Source organism: Oculina patagonica, chromosome 4, assembly GCF_052425735.1.
Source record: "Oculina patagonica isolate OP01 chromosome 4, crgOcupat, whole genome shotgun sequence".
NCBI lineage: Eukaryota > Metazoa > Cnidaria > Anthozoa > Scleractinia > Oculinidae > Oculina > Oculina patagonica.
Window position 1 is genome coordinate 48,594,400 of NC_135761.1, and position 19,715 is coordinate 48,614,114.

At 37.7% G+C, this 19,715-nt stretch overlaps 1 protein-coding gene across 1 annotated transcript; it reads right to left on the reverse strand.

The window, feature by feature from the left end:
- Positions 1-1,276: 1,276 nt before the first annotated feature.
- Positions 1,277-18,733, reverse strand: LOC144652566 (ubiquitin carboxyl-terminal hydrolase 39-like). The gene is made up of 22 exons (XM_078512622.1): positions 18,624-18,733; positions 18,037-18,088; positions 16,451-16,545; positions 16,290-16,369; positions 15,635-15,691; positions 15,330-15,426; positions 14,861-14,916; positions 12,912-13,008; positions 12,179-12,261; positions 11,768-11,813; positions 11,023-11,100; positions 10,533-10,597; positions 9,446-9,491; positions 7,833-7,897; positions 6,550-6,579; positions 5,842-5,889; positions 5,254-5,334; positions 4,104-4,165; positions 2,935-3,047; positions 2,162-2,196; positions 1,587-1,673; positions 1,277-1,498 (listed from the first exon to the last, which is right to left on the reverse strand). The coding sequence occupies exons 1-22, from the start codon at positions 18,721-18,723 to the stop codon at positions 1,475-1,477; spliced, it is 1,497 nt and encodes a 498-aa protein (XP_078368748.1). The 5' UTR covers positions 18,724-18,733; the 3' UTR covers positions 1,277-1,474.
- Positions 18,734-19,715: the final 982 nt, after the last annotated feature.

The following is a 19,715-nucleotide window of genomic DNA, read 5'->3' on the forward strand; positions in this document are numbered from 1 at the left end:
TTTAATTCTCATAATAAACAGGACCGCTTTGAGCTAGAGACCATTTGGACTTTCTCTGTTTTCGCTTTCTTTTGTTTTTGCTTGTTATCGACATATAGCATAGCAGGTCAGCGCCTTTAGAATACCAAATTTACCAAAAACAATCCGCTAAAACGCAGTACTTCTCTGCTTAAACTTGTAGATTTAGTTTTCTACTTAAAGTATCACCATTTGTTATCAACAAACAAGTCGAATCTCTGATATGATTTTTGTTCCACTTAATAGGTTTTGCTAACGTAAGCGACTAAAACAGACGTGTATTCGTTGTGCATGGCCGTTTAGCTTTATCGTCTCAAAATTTCTGGTGTCACATTACCTTGACTCTATAAGGCGGACACCTCTCTAAGACAGACAGTTGGGGCCGGTCCCGACGGTGTCTGTCTTAGAGAGAGAGTTGACTGTACACCACATCATTGCAAGTGAGAATGGCATTTTGAGTTGGATAAGAGAAGCCATTGAAATCCACAATGAGGCACCCTCCCTAAAAAGGGACAGTGGATACAAACTCTCATCTCATCTTCCTGGACATTTTGTTACCATCCAAAGTCATGTGACACATTTTTCAACACCACCAGAAAAAGTCTCCCCTAGCCTGTCCCAGTTGTTCCGCTATAGGGGAGCAGTGCAAAAAAACAGCTTGCCTCGGTCCTCTTGCCATTTTTTTTTTTCGCTCGTGTTTTTTTTGCGCTTCTCTCTACTAACTACCTTATTACATGAAATTTTCGCGACACATTAATTTCGCGAATTTCGCGATTCTAAAAAAATCGCGAAATTAAAGTGACGCGAACAATAAGTGTCGCGAACATAACATGACGCGAATATTAAGTGACTCGCATATGTCAGTAATCAATGTAAATGGATGTTGTCGTCAATTTACTCACTTGTAGACATTGTGAGAACTGCTCTGTTGTAGGTATTGCCGAGATTAAGTCCCCCCTACGTTTTTGTTAATTTTGACGTTATTGTTCCTTCGATGAAGTCGTTTTATATAATTCAAAGGCATGTCAAAATATATTGCAAAGAAAATGTAAATTGTGTCTTACTCAAAAACGCAAAATTAAAGTGATTCAAAATACAAAATTTTCGCAAAATCGCGAAATTAACGTGTCGCGAAAATTTCATGTAATAAGGTATGTCCGCAACTAATGGAATGTCTGGAACAGGCTAGTCTTCTAGAAGATTGCTGTACAAAAGTAAATGAAAAACATTCTTCCATTTGAAACAAGAAATACAGCAATTATTATTTCTAAAATGCTTTTATTGTCGGTTTTTATTCATTTGGCCTTTGTCTTGACTCTGAAATGCATGTCTCATAAAATCGTTGGAAGGTGTCAGGTCTAAGGCATCCTTCCCAACAAGGGCAGACATTTTCCACATGTAGACAGTGTTGCTGAAGTTCTGTAAGCCTATCATCATGGGCTTTTTTGAACGTCAGTTACTCTTTCTGTAACTCGTATATCTAGAATAGGAACAACAATATTAAACCGTTAACCTCCATAAATGTTTCAATTTTAAAAATTAACGGTTCCTCTCAGAAGGACTCCAACCTGTATATAGGAATCAGACAGAGTTATCACTTGAGGAAGGATTTCCTTCACATGAAGATCTTGGAGCTCATACCACTTGTTAGCTCCCTGAAATAAAGAACAAGAGATACTTCAGTCTGGCCTGGCAGTTTCTGTCATAAATCCATCACCATCATTCGCACTATTACTTAATTTCACATTAATTTTTAGTTATCGCAGTTTTCATTGAAATGCAAACTCTGAAATTCAAAATCCAACTAATGATTGTGTTTTTTGCTGCTGTCAATCATAATTATGGCGACAGCCAATGAACCATGAAAAACAGAAACAAATAAAATGGATCAAAATCTACCAATCACAAGTGAAAGATGGACCTTCTTGACCCGGTTGAAGAGATTTTCTGTTTCTCGAGAGGTCTGCTAAGAGGATTCACGACAGCAAAAAGCATAAGCCAGTGATTGAGAATTGAATTTCAGAGTTCACATATCACTGAAAACCGCAATAAATAAATTTTGCAGGTCTGTTAAAACTTTGTCATTGAATTCTGTACAGTAGAGAATGCAAACATTGCATTTTAAACCACAAATGGAACTTACTTTATGTAGAATGTGGACTTTGAAATTCCCAGCACCTGTAAAAGAGAGAAATACAACAGAGTGGTAAAGCATTTTGCAAGCAGAAAGGAAGTTCTTGCAGGTCCTAAAAACTAGCACAGTGAATGTTTGTTGTTCTGCTCACAGGCGGCCCAAGCTCTCTATCAGATTACCTTTGGACGTGACTCTTGCTTACGTGCGGTGTTGTGTTACAAAGATTCGATTTATAAGGGTGACTCCAATGATCTCATCTTCGCTGGATCATAAATAACAGTCATAAGTGGATTTAGAAATAAATGGCACCATGCTGATTCTCTCAACTCCAATTCTATTCCATTCAAGTTTTGACTCTGATTTTCGATTTTCACTGGGACGTAAGTCCTCCTTACAACTCCCAATCTGTTGTTAGTGAAAACCAGCCTAAGTAGCACATGTCATTAGATTAATTGTTATAAGTTATTAAGCAATAAGCAATGGGACATACAGTAAGCAAATGGTTGGTGTATTATGGGTTTGAGCTCACACCAGAGTCTGACACTATATTGTGTTCTTGGGAGGGGGTGGTGAATAGTCCTTCACAAAAGGCGACTCTTGGAGAATTTTAGCCAAATTTCAGGGGTCTCATTGTCTCGAATTTTATTTGATGCCTTCTTGGAGTTTCGATTTCTTTTGCAGGGCTAAAAAAAGGACTCAGGCTCGCAGAAAAGATATCAGTCTTGCATTCTTGCAAAGTCTCACATTTACCAATCTTGTAAGAAGAAAATGCATTAACCTACCTTTGCCTGGTTCTCCTTCATGACAAATGTTTGCTATAAGATCATACTGGGTGTGAGGATGTGCGTCTTGTACAGCAGGGTCTGACACCAGGAACTCTGCCATGTCCACACCCCTGGGAATAATGATTAGTGATTTGTTATGAACCTACCACACAAGGGAAGAGTTCCAAGTATGATCAATGCATTTAGCAATAACTAAATTTATAACCATTTGGCATACAGTCAAAGCTCCCTTAACGGACACTCTCGTAGGCGGACAGCTCTACTTACGGCCGCCTTGTTTGAAACCCTGTTTTAACTCCCATACAAACTCTGTATTTTTACATTCTCGTAAGTGGACATTCCCGTAAGCGGCCGCGGACACTTTCAGCGATTACAACTTAGACTTTTTCTTTGTTTCTAAGCTCCCGTAAGCGGACACCTCAAAAAAATATCTGTATCTTGTTTTTATCAATCGACCTCACATCAGCGTTCGTCATAAAGATTTTACAGTAATTACAGTACCATATTTCAGTGTTTGTTTTGTCGTTATTCATGTCTGTCCCGTTGTTGTTAGCTGGACAAGCTCCCGTAAGCGGCCATCTATCCCCTACACCTCTAGTGGCCGCTTTCGAGAACCATTCTCGTAAGCGGCCAGCTCCAGTTACGGACACTTTTTTCGCATCCCGAGGGTGTCCGCTTACGAGAGCTTCGACTGTAAGTTGTCAATGAAGAGTCAGAATTGAATTGCACCTGTCACGACACCAGCTAAAAGGGAATACTAACTAGATTATGAATATGAATCTACACTGTAAATAGAACCACCCATTTATATGACCAACCTTTATGGCCTGTTAAAGGACATACCGTTGGGGTTTCACTTCTAGTGATGACAATACTATTGATCCCAGAAGTCTGTTGAAATGGCTTTTTCATACTGCTCTGGACAGGTACTGTTGGTTTTAGTTGCAGATTCAAAAAAGTGTGGCAGAAAAGAATGCACCTTGAAGTTACTCCTTGAGATTCCATAAATCACATGATTGTCAAATTTGTCACCATCCAATCACTTTAATTTGAAAACAGGCAAAACAGGTTTTATGGCTTACAAGGAGATAAGTTTAGGAGTGAATTCAAAGGGACTCTCGGCAAACAGTTTATAAGTTCTGCAAATAAAATCATTTTCTACTTACTTGACTGGAAAGTTTACAATAGTAGGATTTTTCTCCTTAAAGAACATATTTTTTGTAAATCTCTGCACAAAAAAACAAAACATTTAAAATTAAAACAAAATAATGTTATACCGGTAATAACCAAATTGAGATAATTAATTTTATGATATTGATACAAACACCCACAGTTACTTAGTGTCCCTAACCCATAACCTTATTGTTACTTATTTTCGCGGGTCTTAATTTGCGCAATTTCCAAAAAAATCGCGAAATTAAAGACACGCAAAAAAATATTTCAATGTTTTTATTGTATTTTTTATGTCAATTACATATCTTGGGCAAAATGGGGAAAATTAAGTCCTGCAAAATGTGCCTGTTCCATTGTCACGAAATTAAGTTCCCGCAAGGTCTTCTTGTGAGAGCTGCCACTGAACTCTCTGGAAATGGATGTAGTCCCAGGGAGGGGCTCCCATATGAAAGGGGTGGGGATGTTTGTTGTCTCACTCAGGGGTGTAAATTTTGGAGTTTTGGTCTCATTTTGGGTGTTCCAGGCAAAATGAATAATTTTAGCATCAAGGTCTATTAAGGGTCCACACGAAGAAATATACAAAATATAAATTAATTTTAAAATGTCAAAAAAAAACAAGGACAGGCAAAAAAAAACAAGGCCAAAAAAAAAACAGATATGTCCAGGATTGAACGTTAATGAGATGCACGTTCCTCATAACAGGCATCACAAAGTGTCCTCATTCATAAGAGTTCACCGAAACACACCAAAATCTGTCAAATATGAAGTAATATGGAAATGTCAAATAACATAACTAGTCGAACATGAAGTGCCCATTAAACAATACTTGCGTTCAATCCTGGACATAAGTGCAATTTTTTGTATTTTGGTATTCAGCCATGCCCAGGTTGGTCTCTTTAAGGGGTCCTTTCTAAAGTTTCCAACGAGCATCCACACCCCTTTCATATGGGAGTCCCACCCCTTCCCCCCAGTGTAGAAATTGGCAAATAAGCATTGCATGGAGAACAGGACATTCCATCAGAAACTCAGAAGAGCACTGCCTAGGTTTAGTTGTTCAAAGTTCCTATCGCAATATAAACAAAATAATTTCAGATTGGCTGCTTATTAAGCCATGAATGAACAAATTAAAAATATTATACAAACCTTGATACACATTATGAGGTACTTTGGTAGTTTTGTGAGCTCAAATTTCTTGACAAAGGTTTCCTTGTATGTTTTGTATTCCTAAAGCAAGAGGTCGATTGGCAGACTGTTACAACCTTACTGTAATTTTAACTTGTTGTTTTTACTTTCACTTGCCCTACAGGTTTGTCAAAATAAAGCACAGCTCAGTAATATTAACTTTCTAACAAGATTCATATATGCAGACCCGTAGATTATGCCAGGTTCATAGGATGTCAGTGAAGCATCTATAAAATTAATTAAGTTTAAAATCAGAGACATTGCATCTATGAACAGTGAAAATCCACAAGGACAGGTTCAATTGAAAGTATTGAAACAAAATTTGGTAGTCAGATTCCAAATTTAAGAGTAAGCACGTGCCTCAAAGTATTCAAGAATAGTTTATATAAACGTAATGCCATTAATCAAAACTATTCTCAAATACTAGGTGGCACGTACTGAGTATTTTGACTGATCATGTGTTCGCATTTGCACGGCTTGTTGCTGAACCAATGCGCTGCAAAAGAAAATCTTTGGCTCAATAAAATTTATAATTGTTATCGAACAAACCTTTTCTGTTTTCCCATCAAACTTGCTTAAAAGTTGGATCAATGGCACCTGTCATAAAACAAAATAGTAACAGTTGCAAACAAATTATCTTTGCTTGAAGAATTGATGACATAACACTATAAATAAGTTCTACCAATCTTTCTACTGATGAAATTTGATGACAAAAACTAAAACAAATGCTGCAAGAGTTATCTCAAACTTTTTGGCACTTTAAAAGTGCAGAAATAAATTTGAATGCTCAATCTGTGAAATGCTCCTTGTATTAGTTCTTAACAAATAACCTGTCATTGAATGCACAGTCCGACAATGATTCGCACCAAGCTAATCAAATAATGCACATCATTTTTTATCTTAAACACTCAATCACAATTTTGACTTGATTATGATGTTCGAAACATTGAAACACCATCAATAAGTGATTTGTTTTTATTGTCACTGTGCATGCAAACCTTAAGTTGCTTAAATCTTCCTATGGCTGACCACAAACTGAACGTCTTAGACAAAACTCTCTCTAGATCATTGTTAAATTCAGCAATCATGTTTGTTTTGTGGGAGTGCATGCATTTGTTTTGATATACTGAGGTGCTGGTTTGAGTCATGCATTATAAAGAAGAGGTCTTCTGGAATGATCAGTTTCACAAACCTGAACTACTTCATATATATGAAGGGTTTGCAAAACATTTCATACAAGTAACATTTGATACAAACCTGAGGAATAATGTTTTGTTGGTATTCATCCTAAAGAGAAGATACATATGAAAACAAACTAAGTTAACTTATTAAAAGTGCCCCTCACTTAACAATACTGCTTTGAATTGAACTTAAGTCTTGACTGCAACCATGAAAGGAAGCATTGACATGCATTACCAACATAATTTGCAAATCACACCGACCAGTGATGATACCAAGGTGACAAATAAAATAAATCATCTTGACATAATAAAATTATAAAATTACAGTAGAAGGAGGCATGGTAGCCTAATGGTCATTGCACTTGGCGTGGGATTGAGCGAACTGGCTTCAAGCCCTAGCCAGGGTCATTGCATTGTGTTTGTAGACAAGACACTTACCGTATTTATTGGATTAAGTGCCCAACCTCGAATAAGCGCCCACCCTGAAGTTATGAAAAGTTAATAAGCGCCCAGCCTCGAATAAGCACCCACCCCTCACCCTTCAAGAAACTGAAGTGCACAAGAGGAGTATTGATTATTGAAAGTGACTAAGTACTACTAAGAAGACTTTCCTCATGACGGAGTTTTCTTACTATTTTTCAAAAACTTTCAATGAACAGTCAAAATTTTGCTTTGTTTTGTTACAAAAATAGACTTCTTTTTGTTGAAAATCGCGAAAATTTAATAAGCGCCCAGCCTCGAATAAGCGCCCACTCTCAAGGTCCAAAAATTAAAAAAGCGCCCAGGGCGCTTAATCGAATAAATACGGTCAGTATTTCTTAGGTTTCTCTCCACCAAGGTGTCTAAAAACCAGTAGTTACCAGATTTAATCCATACCCCAAGTAATTAAATGCTCTGAAAACAATGATAAGCTCTGGTCTGATGGGCCACAAGGCTCAAACACAGACTTGACCCATTTTTGACCAATTTAGACCAATTGAACACTTTTGATGCCTTTTCCAAAACTGTCTAAAGCCTTTATGCCTTTTGAACATAGACCTGACAAGCATCTCCATGTTATAACAGAAGAATGTATTTACTGTGTGACGCGCCTCACCGTGGCCACCCAACTAACTTTTTTACAAGTGTGCTCTCGTAATATTATTATCTGTTTGACGAAGACGCCTCCTTGCAAAGTTGAATATGGTCAAATAGATAGCTGTTACGTCGTATTGGTCAACAAACGGAGTGAAAACGTAAAATATTACAAGATAAAACTTGTAAAAAAGTTAATTGGGTGGCCACGGTAAGGCGCGTCGCACTGTAACCATGTGCATGTTTTACAGACCTTATAGTAGTAAAACAGTTGTGTATTATTACCTTGTATAGAGGTGATGGTGGAATATCCAACATCAGGTACATGTACGGAGAGTCACTTGTCTTCTCTAAAATTAACAAACAAAACAAAAAATCCCATATACTGGTAACTTTCTGAAGCATTTTCATGTGCAAGGGCATGCAATTTTATACCCAGCCTGTGGTTGGCAATATACTTACAGTACACATAAAGTTGGCAATGCAGTATGTTTAATCAATTGTTCAACTGGAAAAAATTGAATGCCTTTTAAGGTTCTCCAAAATCACCAACCAGATTTTCCAAATGGAAAATGTGCTTTTCCATTAAAACAGTTCCAGGCCTTGCACCAGTTTCAAACTACTGGTATATATATGTCACGTTTTTTGGTTAACTGCGCTCTTCAATTACACGCAAACTCTGCTCAAGTCAACGGTTACACATTTTGCTACCATCAGCCATCTTCTCAGGAAACAGACTGAAGATCAATTCAACTGATTCAAAAGGTCACGCTTGTCAGTTGTGATTGGTAGATTTTGATCCATTTTGTTTGTTTCTGTTTTTCAAGGTGTGTTGGCTGTGGCCAGAATTATGATTGATGGAAGCATTAGAGTTTGCTACCCACCAAAAATCTCTGAGTGGTCAACACTGCTAAATCTATATCATAATTTCTAATAAAATGAGTCTGAAATTGGCCTAGCTGCACATTCACAGCGAAATTACAAACTTATTGCTAACCCGAGGTGGCCTCCCCCATAAGCCTTGTGGTTTCTTGGGGGTCTCCTCGTCCTATCTTTTTAAGTTATTTTAATTTGTATTTGTTATTCTGAAGTGGCAAATAAATGATGATGATGATGATGATGATCATCATCATCATGTCAGAGGGTAACAGTGCATTGTTACACATGACTACACACCTTATGATGACAAGAGATCTAATTTGCATGTTTTAGCAGCGCCAAGAAAACTAGTAGACCCTGTGCTTCAATATAGCTTAAACTGGAAAATTAAGAATCAGTGGAACGCGTACTTTCATTTTCTGCAATAAAAAAGGGACTGAAAATTTCATTTCATAGGCACTTTAATGACTGGTCCAAAGAGAAACATGATAATTCTATTTCTCTCAAACCTCACTGTTTCCCTTTGTTTTGCTGGGAAAACATTGAGCTTCTCAGGAAACAAACTTTAAGGGCCTCTTTACATGAGAGCCGGGATGAGTTTCATCCCGGGATGAATTTCGGCCCGGGATGAAAAACTTTTCATTTTATATGAGCGTGTTCATCCCGGGATGCCGGGACGTAAGTCCTCCCGCCTGAGTTGAACTCATCTCGCCCCGTGCTTACATTACATTATATTTCATCCCGGAAAGACTGTTTACATGGCGTTTTTCGTCACGTTTCATCCTGGGATGACATTTCATACCGGTGCTCAGGACAGGGATGAAATCGTCCCGGGATGAGTTCATCCTGGGACGAAATCATGTATTATCATGTAGACAGCAACAAGAAAATGACCGAGATGAATTCATCCTGGGACAAAAGTCATCCCGGGACGAAAACTCTCATGAAAAGAGGCCCTACGTTAACTGTTTCCCCATGCCTTTAATGAATTAAAATAAATTCATGTGTGTTGTGCTTACCTTTGTATTCCTCTTCATCTACAACCTTTTTAACTTCTTCATCATTCTAGAGCAGATGCACAAAATCAAGCTAGAATTAATAGATTATTATTGTTGCAGTTAATTTTTGATCTCAGTTAATTTTTTTTTAACTAGTTAGTATTTTTTCTAACTGTTTTTTTCATATTCTAGGTTAATCAGTAGAAAAAGTAATACACCTCCCCTCCCTTGATGTCTCATTACCCTGCCCCCCATCTTTACTAACACCCCCTTACTATCTGCTATTAATATTATCCCCCTCCTCTAAGTACTATCATCTATTTTTTTTTTCTTTTTACTAACCTGCACTGGATTTGAACTCTTGACCTCTGGATTTGCTGTCCAACCCCTTACCACTTTGCCACGTAGGAAATGTTGGATGAACCACTATTTTTTAAAAATATATGACTCCAACCCATACCTAACCCTATTATTTACCTAGTATAAAAAATTAACTAGTTAGAAAAAATTAACTAGGTAAAATTTAAAATTAACTGAGATCAAAAATTAACTGCAACATTATCAATAAATAGTGGAATCCAAATTTCTCAAACCAAAAGAGGTTACTCTTCCCTCAGTCAAAAAACTCTATAATTTTACCCACAGGTTCCTTAAACACATTTTGTCTGCTACATTTCTCAAACCAATTATTAATATTTTTTTTTGTTTCCCTTAGAGGTTCCAGAAAACAGATTCTAACATAATATGCTAATAAACAAAATTAAATTATTATCGGAAGAGATTTTAATTTGTGATATCCTGAATAATCAAGGGCAATTTTTTAATTTCTTGCTCAGTTCACGAAGCGAATTGACGAGCCATGTTTTTACCTCGCTGTGTGCAAGATGCTACGCACTAAACGTGAACTCAAAATTGCTCTGGAAATCGTGCATTGTGTGCCTAACCTACAGATTATTCACTAATCTGCTAGCAGACTACCGGTAGTGAATAATATAATGTGAAGGTTGCCCTGATTCCCAGAATAAGCTGTAGGCTCCTAGCCAATGAGAAGACAGATAGTGACTACAATGTATAATAACAGTTAATATTGGATTTCTTATTCACATACCTCTGTTTGAGGAAGTTTTCGAGCAGTGATTCTCATCTTGCCTTGAAATGTTTTGTAAATGGCACCTTAAGTTAAAATAATGAGAACTTGTTAACATGTCTATGTTAAGGTACCAGGTAACAATAATATTTAAAGAAAATAAAATACATTTTCAGTGCAAAAGATCAATTAAAACACTATTAGAAGACTACATTGGCAGCATGCAAAGATAGTCCTGAGATGGTTGCCTGAAGCTAATGAATTTTCTGTTCAGGGTAGTGGGTTTTATTGATCACTTGCCTAAAGGACAAGTAACATTTCTGGACATTTTGCTGGTAAATTTTAATTTGCCAGTGGCTTTACATAAAGTAATGCCACTGAAAAAGGCCTTCAGCTAGCATACATTGGCTCCAACCTGTCTGATAAGCAACCTAGAAAATCTATCACTGCTTTACCTCCCTGTATAGACAGGGTAGCCATAAGGTTGGGTTCCATGTTCTTCATTACTTACTGCTTGTTGCTTTCTTTGTGCCACCAAGAGTCGTGTGAAGGGAATTCAGGAACCAAGACAAAAACTCAACAGGGTCACCTAATAAATAAATATGAAATGAAGAACTATGCAGAGACCACAACATATCATATCAAATCTTTGAAAAAACTTTGGAAAGTTATTTTAAACTTTATAGTATTTTTAACATGCTGATCAGAATTCGGTTTTACAAAATGAGGTCACTGAGGCAAGCTACACGGACGCGGTTATTAATCAACACGGTTTCATGACCTCAAAACCGCATCGAAAACAACACGGTTTCGAAGTGTTTACACGAAACATATCCTACCATTTTCCAAGTGTTTTCGAACGTGATTGTATAAGCAAGGGCTGCACTCTGTGATAGGTTTGTCATGTTTACTCTTCGTGATCCAGTCAATTTGTGGCAAAACACTTGACCGTTTTCAAATCGATGTGGTTTTGCCATTTACACAACCAATGAAACCGTATTGTTTTGAAAACGCTCCACTTTTGGGAGCGTTTTCAAAACAATACGGTTTTAGTTGTGTCTCAATTGGCGCCGCCTTGTAAACGACAGGCGTAACCCTTGCATCGAAAGCGATGCGGTTACAAATGGAACCGCGTCCGTGAAAACAGTGCCTGAGCTTGTTTTTGAGTGACATAGGCACTTAACGCTAAACTACATTAAGGCTGTCTTTAACAGATAATTTATACTGTTGAGCTGTTGTAGAATAATGAACTTTACCTTGTTCAGTGAATTGAAATCTCTTCTTACTGCATAGAACTACTGCCTAAAAAAGAAGAGCAAGTTAATCTTTACAACTGCAAGAAATACAACAACGTAATCTCTCCAACTGGAACAGTTTACAACACAGAAGCCCAAACAAGTGACCACTTTTGATTAATTGGCATTCTTTTGAATAGCAATCAGCCAAATAGAAGCTGAGAAAAGTTTCCAGTTGGCTTCTGATTGGATTAAATCTGTATAAACGAATTTGAATATAAATTAATCAAAAGTGGTCAAATTTTTGGGCACCTTTCTGTTAAATTCTTGGCAAGAACCACAGGACCATGAAAGGGGAACCATATTCCAATGCAGACAATCATTTAATATCTGTTCTTCCTCTACTAAAGCTTAATATAATGGTTTATTTACCTGTAACATCTCGTGAGGGCTGACATGGGCTTTAAAGTTGCGTGGATTCCAGATTTTCCTTATTAGTTCCCCAAACCTGTTGACTGCACGTGGCAAGAAGCACAAGGAAGCACAATTAAACAGAAATACTACTGACAGGTCAACAAACCTAAATAAACTAATAATCACTGTGTTGTTGTGTTCATAATGGGTACCCGACAAATTTAAGATGGACTCGCATCCAGTCCATCCTGAGGGGGGGAAAGAAATACTCTGTCACTTACAGTAATGTTACTGTAATGTTACATGGAAACCAGAATACAGTCTAGCCTGATGGGCCACTCACACAGCGGGCAAACGCAGCGCGCGTGCACAGTTTCTGTGTTATTCCCGCCAAAATTTTCCATACAAAGTCTTAAATTTTCCGAAAACTTTCGCTTTAAAGCCAAAAGTTAACGTCGTCCCTGGAAAGTTAAGGTTTATACGCCGCTTATGGATTGGAAATTTGATAATTCATCTCCACTGAGTGTCCCAGCTTGAACTGTTCTTTCACCGTACTATTTCTTTAACAATAATTTCTTACAAAAGTTTGCCCACTTTCGCGTCAAAAGTTCGAGGCGGTGAAGACCGGATGTGAAGTCAATTTTTGCGTTTGACCGCTGTGAATGGGCCACTAGGCTCAAACGCAGACTTGGCATACCTTTACCTATACATGTAGCAATAAACTATACATTGAATGGGCTCATTTTCCTACCTAATGGAAACATAATATCTCCAGGAGGACGTTTGATGTTTTGGTAGTTTTCCTCTCTGAGGAAAAAATCACGGATGGGAGGAATGAATGCCAATGCCTGCAGAAAGAAACAAGGGGATATTAATTTTAGCCCTTTAAAGGAAAATATGAATTCTGACTCACAAATGAATGTTATGTGCTATACTGAATGTGAGGTGTGCGAATTTGACAGTAGTCAATATCTCCTAGTTGACAAGTTTCTCTAAGATTAGTCACATGGCTTGCTTGCTTGACAGAGTTGATTTTGTACAGACTGATACTAAAACAATGAGGAAAATTTGATACCAGCACATGATACCAGCTACACAGAAAAAAGTTCTTTTGACAGAAGTGCAACCTATGACCCTCCGTACACCAGTCAGATGCTGAAAAGTCAAGCATAAACCGGTGTCTGATATTTGCAGACTAAGAGAGTATACTGTGTTACCATTACCATTATTGAAAGCTAACCGTAAACGGGCTAACCAAAGTGCTATTCGGGCTAACTGGAGTGCGTACTAGGCTAACCAAAGTGAAAAGTCTGCAAGTCTGTAGTTTGCAGTCTGCAAATGTTGTGAACGCACCGGGCATAAACTGTTTCAAACAAATAAGGAATTGTTTATTATGGTTTGAAGTCACACAATAGCTCATTTCCGAGTTCTGGCATTTTAGAGATGAGATCAAGGCTAAGGGCCTGTTTACATGATTCCGGAATGACTTTCATTCTGGAACGAAACTCATTCCGGAATGAAGTTGGTTCTGCATTTACATGACAGAGTCGACGGGTTTAATCAAAGGCATTTCCACGTGCGCGGTTTTCGCGCGAGATCAAAACAAAGTGGCGCATGTTTCGCGCGAGATCAAAACAAGATGGCGCATGTTTCGCGCAAACATGTTTTTGCGCCCATTAATGGCCGTATCTGTAATTTTAACGAGTAATTTGACCATAGAGCTGCTTCTTTGGGCTAAACAGTAAATGCTATTACGTTTTTTCGCTCTGAATTCAAACTGTGGAGTCCATATGTGGTTTCATGAGTTGCGATTTCATCTCGGAACGAAATTCGTTCTGCGTTTACATGATACCAGAATGAAATGTCATTCCGGAACGAAACTTTCATTCCGGAATGAAAACCGGAATGAACTCATTCCGGAATGACTTGACTTTCGTCTCGGTATCATGTAAACAGATACAAAGAAATGTATGGGGATGGAATTAACTCGTTCCGGAATGAAAGTCATTCCGGAATCATGTAAACAGGCCCTAAGTGTATTGTATCCCATCAAACATGGAGGCCTCGAGTGAAAAAAAAAAATGCAGTGAAGATTTCTCGAAATTAAAGGTCGATAAATTGAAAAATTGTTTGCGAGAGAGGTATACAATAATTATTAAGCGATGGTAGCAAAGGAAAACAAAAAGCTGAACGTGGCCATCACGAAACAACCGTAAGCCAAGAAGACTTTTGAACGAACGAAGAATTTCAGGTGAATAATCTTCTTTACCTACCAAATAACTGTAAAGGCTTCCGAACGTGAACTCTGGAATTTTCAAGAAGTTGTGGGTCCAAACGCTCAACGTTTTAGGGTCTGGCAACTTCCCTTCACTTGTTTGCAATTTGTCCTCCAGTAGCTATGTGCAGTCTTCGGCAGAATCATCCAGTTTCCTCCGCTTCATTGCCGCTGCTTTCTGGCATAAATCAAGCAGTTCAGCTTTCTATTTTCCTTTGCCACCATCGCTTAATTGTATACCTCTCTCTTGCAAATATTTTTTCAATTTATCAACCTTTAATTTTGAGAAATTTTCACTGCATGTTGTTTTTTCACTCAAAGCCTCCATGTTTGATGGGACGCAATGCACTTAGCCTCGATCTGATGAGTTGATTTCCGAACAAGATCTCTAAAATGTGAGAACTCGGAAATGGGCTATTCCTCACCTGCAGGACTACATTCAAGTAATCATTTGCTTTGATGTTATTCAGTCCAACAATACCTGGAAAAGATAGACACAATGTACATTTAGTTTTTCTGTTAATAGTCTGACTATTCAACAATGAACATTGTCTGTCATCATCACTAAAAAAAAGATTGAAGTTGCTATATGTCTGCATTCAAAGTTTGTTTTGATTAGTGATATTTACTGAGAGATAAAAATTTTAATACATAAAATGTTTATTTGCAAGTCCCAGTGGATGAGAATGCAGCACACAGTTGCTACATGAATTATATAATTCCCCCCCCCCCCCCCACTATATGTCTGCATTCAAAGTTCATTTAGTGTTTACTGAGAGATAAAATGTATAGAAAATGTAACACAGATATATCTCCTGTAAGATACATTTTTTTAACCAGCAACACAACAGAATTAAATAATTAAAATTATTATTTTATGAAGCCTGTATTTACCAGGTAAATAAGTTGTTCCATCAAATGCTCTTGACAGCTTTGCTGACTTATCTAACTGAGTGATGTCATCTTTGGTGAATGTTGGATTTAACACATACTGGAAAACAAAACAAAAATCGAAATTAACTCTCCTAATGTTTTCTCTTTTCTGCAAAGCAAAACGAGGTACATAAACTTGCAAAAGAAACTTGGCTATGCAAATATTCTAATAAGACCCGTTCTCTTCAACTCATTATTGTTTTTTTTTGACATATTTAAGCGGGTGTAAATCTCCACTTCAAAATTTTAATAACAAAATAATTCACCTTGATGTCATCTAAAGAGGAGTCAATGACTTCATAGTTATCAGGTAAACAGTAGAACTGAAAACGAAACAATCGTCATTAATGTATCAAACTGTAGCTTTACTGTGATTTTCAGTACAATGTGAACTCTGCATTCATTACCTTACTAATAATTCATTTTTCATTGCCGTCAATAAAGAACGAACCTTGTAAAATCTACTAATTACAACCCATGGACAGGATCTTTAAAGCCAATTGAAATGAACTTTTGAGTCATGAAAAGTATGCTAGGAAGGTTGATTGCAACAAAAAATGCAACCGTTGATTAAGCAGAGTTTGTGTGATATTCAAATGTGCAGTAGGATAACAAACTGAGCTGAAATCAAGGCTTCTAACCACAGGTGAACCTTGATTACCTCAAACTCAAATATCATCTGGACTTAAGAATCCAAGATATCATTAAAGCCTGGTTTCTACAAGGGAAATGCACATAACACAAGAGTCCATAAAAATATGGATAAACACAAGCTATAAGCACAAGGATCAAACTATTTTGTCCTGTGTGCTTATCATACTTGGTACATTTCTCAATGTTTGCATGGACTACTGGTATTATGCTTTGTCCTCACACTTTTACTACTAACAATAATGATAAATAATAACATGTAAAAGTTACCTTCAGTGTACGGAGATTTAAAAACACATGATGATCGACTTGTACACTGTGTGTATAGGCATGAGAGCGACGACCCCGGCCTATGGGTACAGAAGAAAACTGTGTTATTGTGGTCTGATCATTTTTTACTTCATTAACTCAATCTTAACCTATATCCTTACCTTGGAAGTACTTTCCACACACCAAGCAGGCATAGACATTGATGTGAGACAATGAAACAGAACACAGCTTCTCAAAATCAAAGTCAAGCACATGCCTGTTGGGAAAAAATAATAAATACTATAGACTATAGATTTTCTATTCAACTTTTAAACATTGAGAGCCATCATTTTATATACTAAACTTGTAGTAAACAGAGATTAGGGGAGTGCGTTCGACCCAAGATACCTTATTGTTACTTATTTTCGCCAGCACTTAATTTCGCGAAAATGGAATGGGCGTATTTCAGGGAACTTAAATTTCGCGATTTGGCCAAAAAAATACGTTAAAAGGAACTAAATTTCGCGAAAATTGTCAAAATATTGGTCTGCATTAACAAACAGTAAGTCTTAAAATTGGCACAACTGATTTTAATTTTCCAAAGCAATACTTTCCAATAACACTGAACAAAACCATACAACAAAACAAAACTTAAAACAGTTTGACTTGTTCCTTTGTAACAACTGAAAGAAGAACAAGTTTGACGACTGTACCAATATAATTCTGTAGTAAACTGTTCGTAACGTTGATTGATTGTAACAAACTATATACCTTATTGTTACTTATTTTCGCGGAAACTTAATTTCGCGAAAATCGAACAAGTATATTTTGCGGGACTTAAATTTCGCGATTTGGCTAAAGAATACGTAATTAACATAAAAAATACAATAGAAAATGTTTGAAATAAATTTTTGCGGGTTTTAAATTTCATGATTTTTTGCAAATAATTGCGAAAATCGCGAAAATTAAGTCCTGCGAAAATAAGTAACAATAAGGAGATACCACCAGGAACAGGAAAGCCAGGCGGGGGCAAAAGACCATCACTCACAGCAAAGAGGACAAGTGAGAGATAAAGCTCATGACACAATGAGAAAACTATAGGTAAATGTACCAGCTACCACTCTTAAAATACTGTTTGGGGTATTTTTGAACAACCAATTTTAAGACCTAAATGACCTTTCCCTACCCTTCCTCTAAATTCCTGTACATCCAGCCTTGAAATGATATCCCTTTTGGATGGAACTATCCCATATATATATCTTATTAACCACGCGCCGACTGGGCGAAATTGGCCCGAGGTCTGACAGTACGGAACGAGCGCAGCGAGCGACAAGAGAGGGCCAATATCGCCGTACGTCCGAAAAAAACACGACTGGAACTTTGTGAGTGAGAATTGCTTCCCGGAGATGTCCTGAAAAATTGCGCAACTTCCGCGCAAAAGAAGTTATTTTTCTGTTTTGTCATTTCATTTTCAAAGCAATAAAAACTCCGAAAAAATTGCAAAACAAAATCGCAAATCCCTACCGCGGAAAGCGCGGGACATCCGGGACAAAACCCGGTCCGATACTTGGAAAATATCGGCCCTCGCGGGACCGGAAATTAGTAATCTGATTGGCTGATTCAGTTATTGGCCCTCGGACCGCCTTAGTCGTGTAATAAATAGGGAGTACCCCCCCCCCCCCCCCCCCCCTCCCCAGGGTGTTTTATCAAAGAGTATCACTTAAGACCACTTGGGAATTACCGATTACGTGTTCAGTTCCATATATACCTGTCTATTGTGTCAAGATATGGACAATGCCGACTCTGATAAGCACTGTGCTCTATAAGAAAGATAAAAATCATTTTTTTCTTAGCTAGTCTTGCGGTTTGTGTGAGAACAAATGGGTTTATTAAGATTGCTTATATATATGGAGGACAATATACTCTCATCCATAATTATAAGTCATCCAAAGTGTGCTGTAATATTGCAATCAATAATAAACATACTTGTGTACTGAATATTGGAAAAACGTGAGAAGAAATTGAAAGTCAAAATTCAATTCACAAGACCTCATGGACAATTTACAACAACAGAGCAAAATTTACAACAAAATAGACCAATGAAAACATGAAGCAAAGACCGGCTTGTGGGGAAACGTGTGTGCCCAGAATGCAGGATAAAATTACTTCGTTAGATAGTCAGAGACTACACAAAACAAGCATGTATGTCAATTGAGCTTCTAGAGTAAAATTCTTTAACACGGGGGCCATTTGTTTACCACATTCACAACATGCACATGCAATATTTACACTAAAATGAGTATAATGGAAATGCTTTTCTGACTAAGATGGAATCTCGATTAATCTAATTGTCACCTTCTTTCTTTCTAGCCTCCTCTTCTTCGTCATCGTCGCTGTAATTCTCCACAAGAGGTCTTTTTATCCCTCGAACTTCTACTTCGTCTTCGTCCGCCATTTTGGAATTCAGCAGTGGGTCCCAGGGCCTCCGCGCCGTCCAATGGCGCGAACTGGTCACATTTCAGTTCCCATGCATTTATTCAGTTTGTGTTTCTTTCACAGAGGGGATGCGCGGACCAAAGAGAGTCCTGAAGAGATCCCATTTCCCAGCCCAAATTTTGCCCAAATCCCATTTCTCAGCCAATGGTTTTCCCGATTTTCCAAATTCCATTCACAGTTCTAGGTTGTTTATTCGTTTGTGATTCCCAGTTCCAGTGACATCCCATTTTCCCAGTAAATATTTGCCCAAATCCCAGTTTCCATTTTACCCCTTCAGGCGCCTTCTCTTCACATGCTCCTATTTCTTTTTGTTTGGCTAACTTGTTTTTTTTTTCTAACTTGTCTCAAAACGTGACACAAATGGGCATCTTCCAGTTTCTTTCAAGTTCCCGAAGGAACGACCCTAGTTACGTTGAGATTCAGCAACCTTTTACTATCTATATATACTGTCAACCGTACCGTCTGAAAGCCAACCTCTTTCCCAGGGTCTCTCTCCCCCCCCCACGAGAGGGAGGAGAGGAGGAGAGAGAGGGGGGGAGGTCTGAAAGCATGGAAACATGCCACTGCTACATCTTTTGCGTGTACATGTTGTGATTTTGTCCATGCCAGCCCAAACGTGTGACAGCAATCTCCCGTACAGTCATTATTCTATCACTGAGAAGCGAGTGCAGCGACTGTTGTCATGATTTTAAGAAAGTAGCCACCACATTGAGTGAAATATTAAAATAACTACTTAAAACAGTGAAGGGACATTTCAATAACACAGCGAATACAAAAGAAGGTATGGATGGAAAGGAATTGAAGACGATTTAAACGGATTGCGATATGGTTTTTTGAAATGCCGTTGGACTAAGCAGTTTTCAAATTTAATATATCGGGAGAAATATTTGTAATGATGGTTTTGTCATTTAGATTAACAGAATGAATTTGCTTGCTAAACAAAAGTTTAAT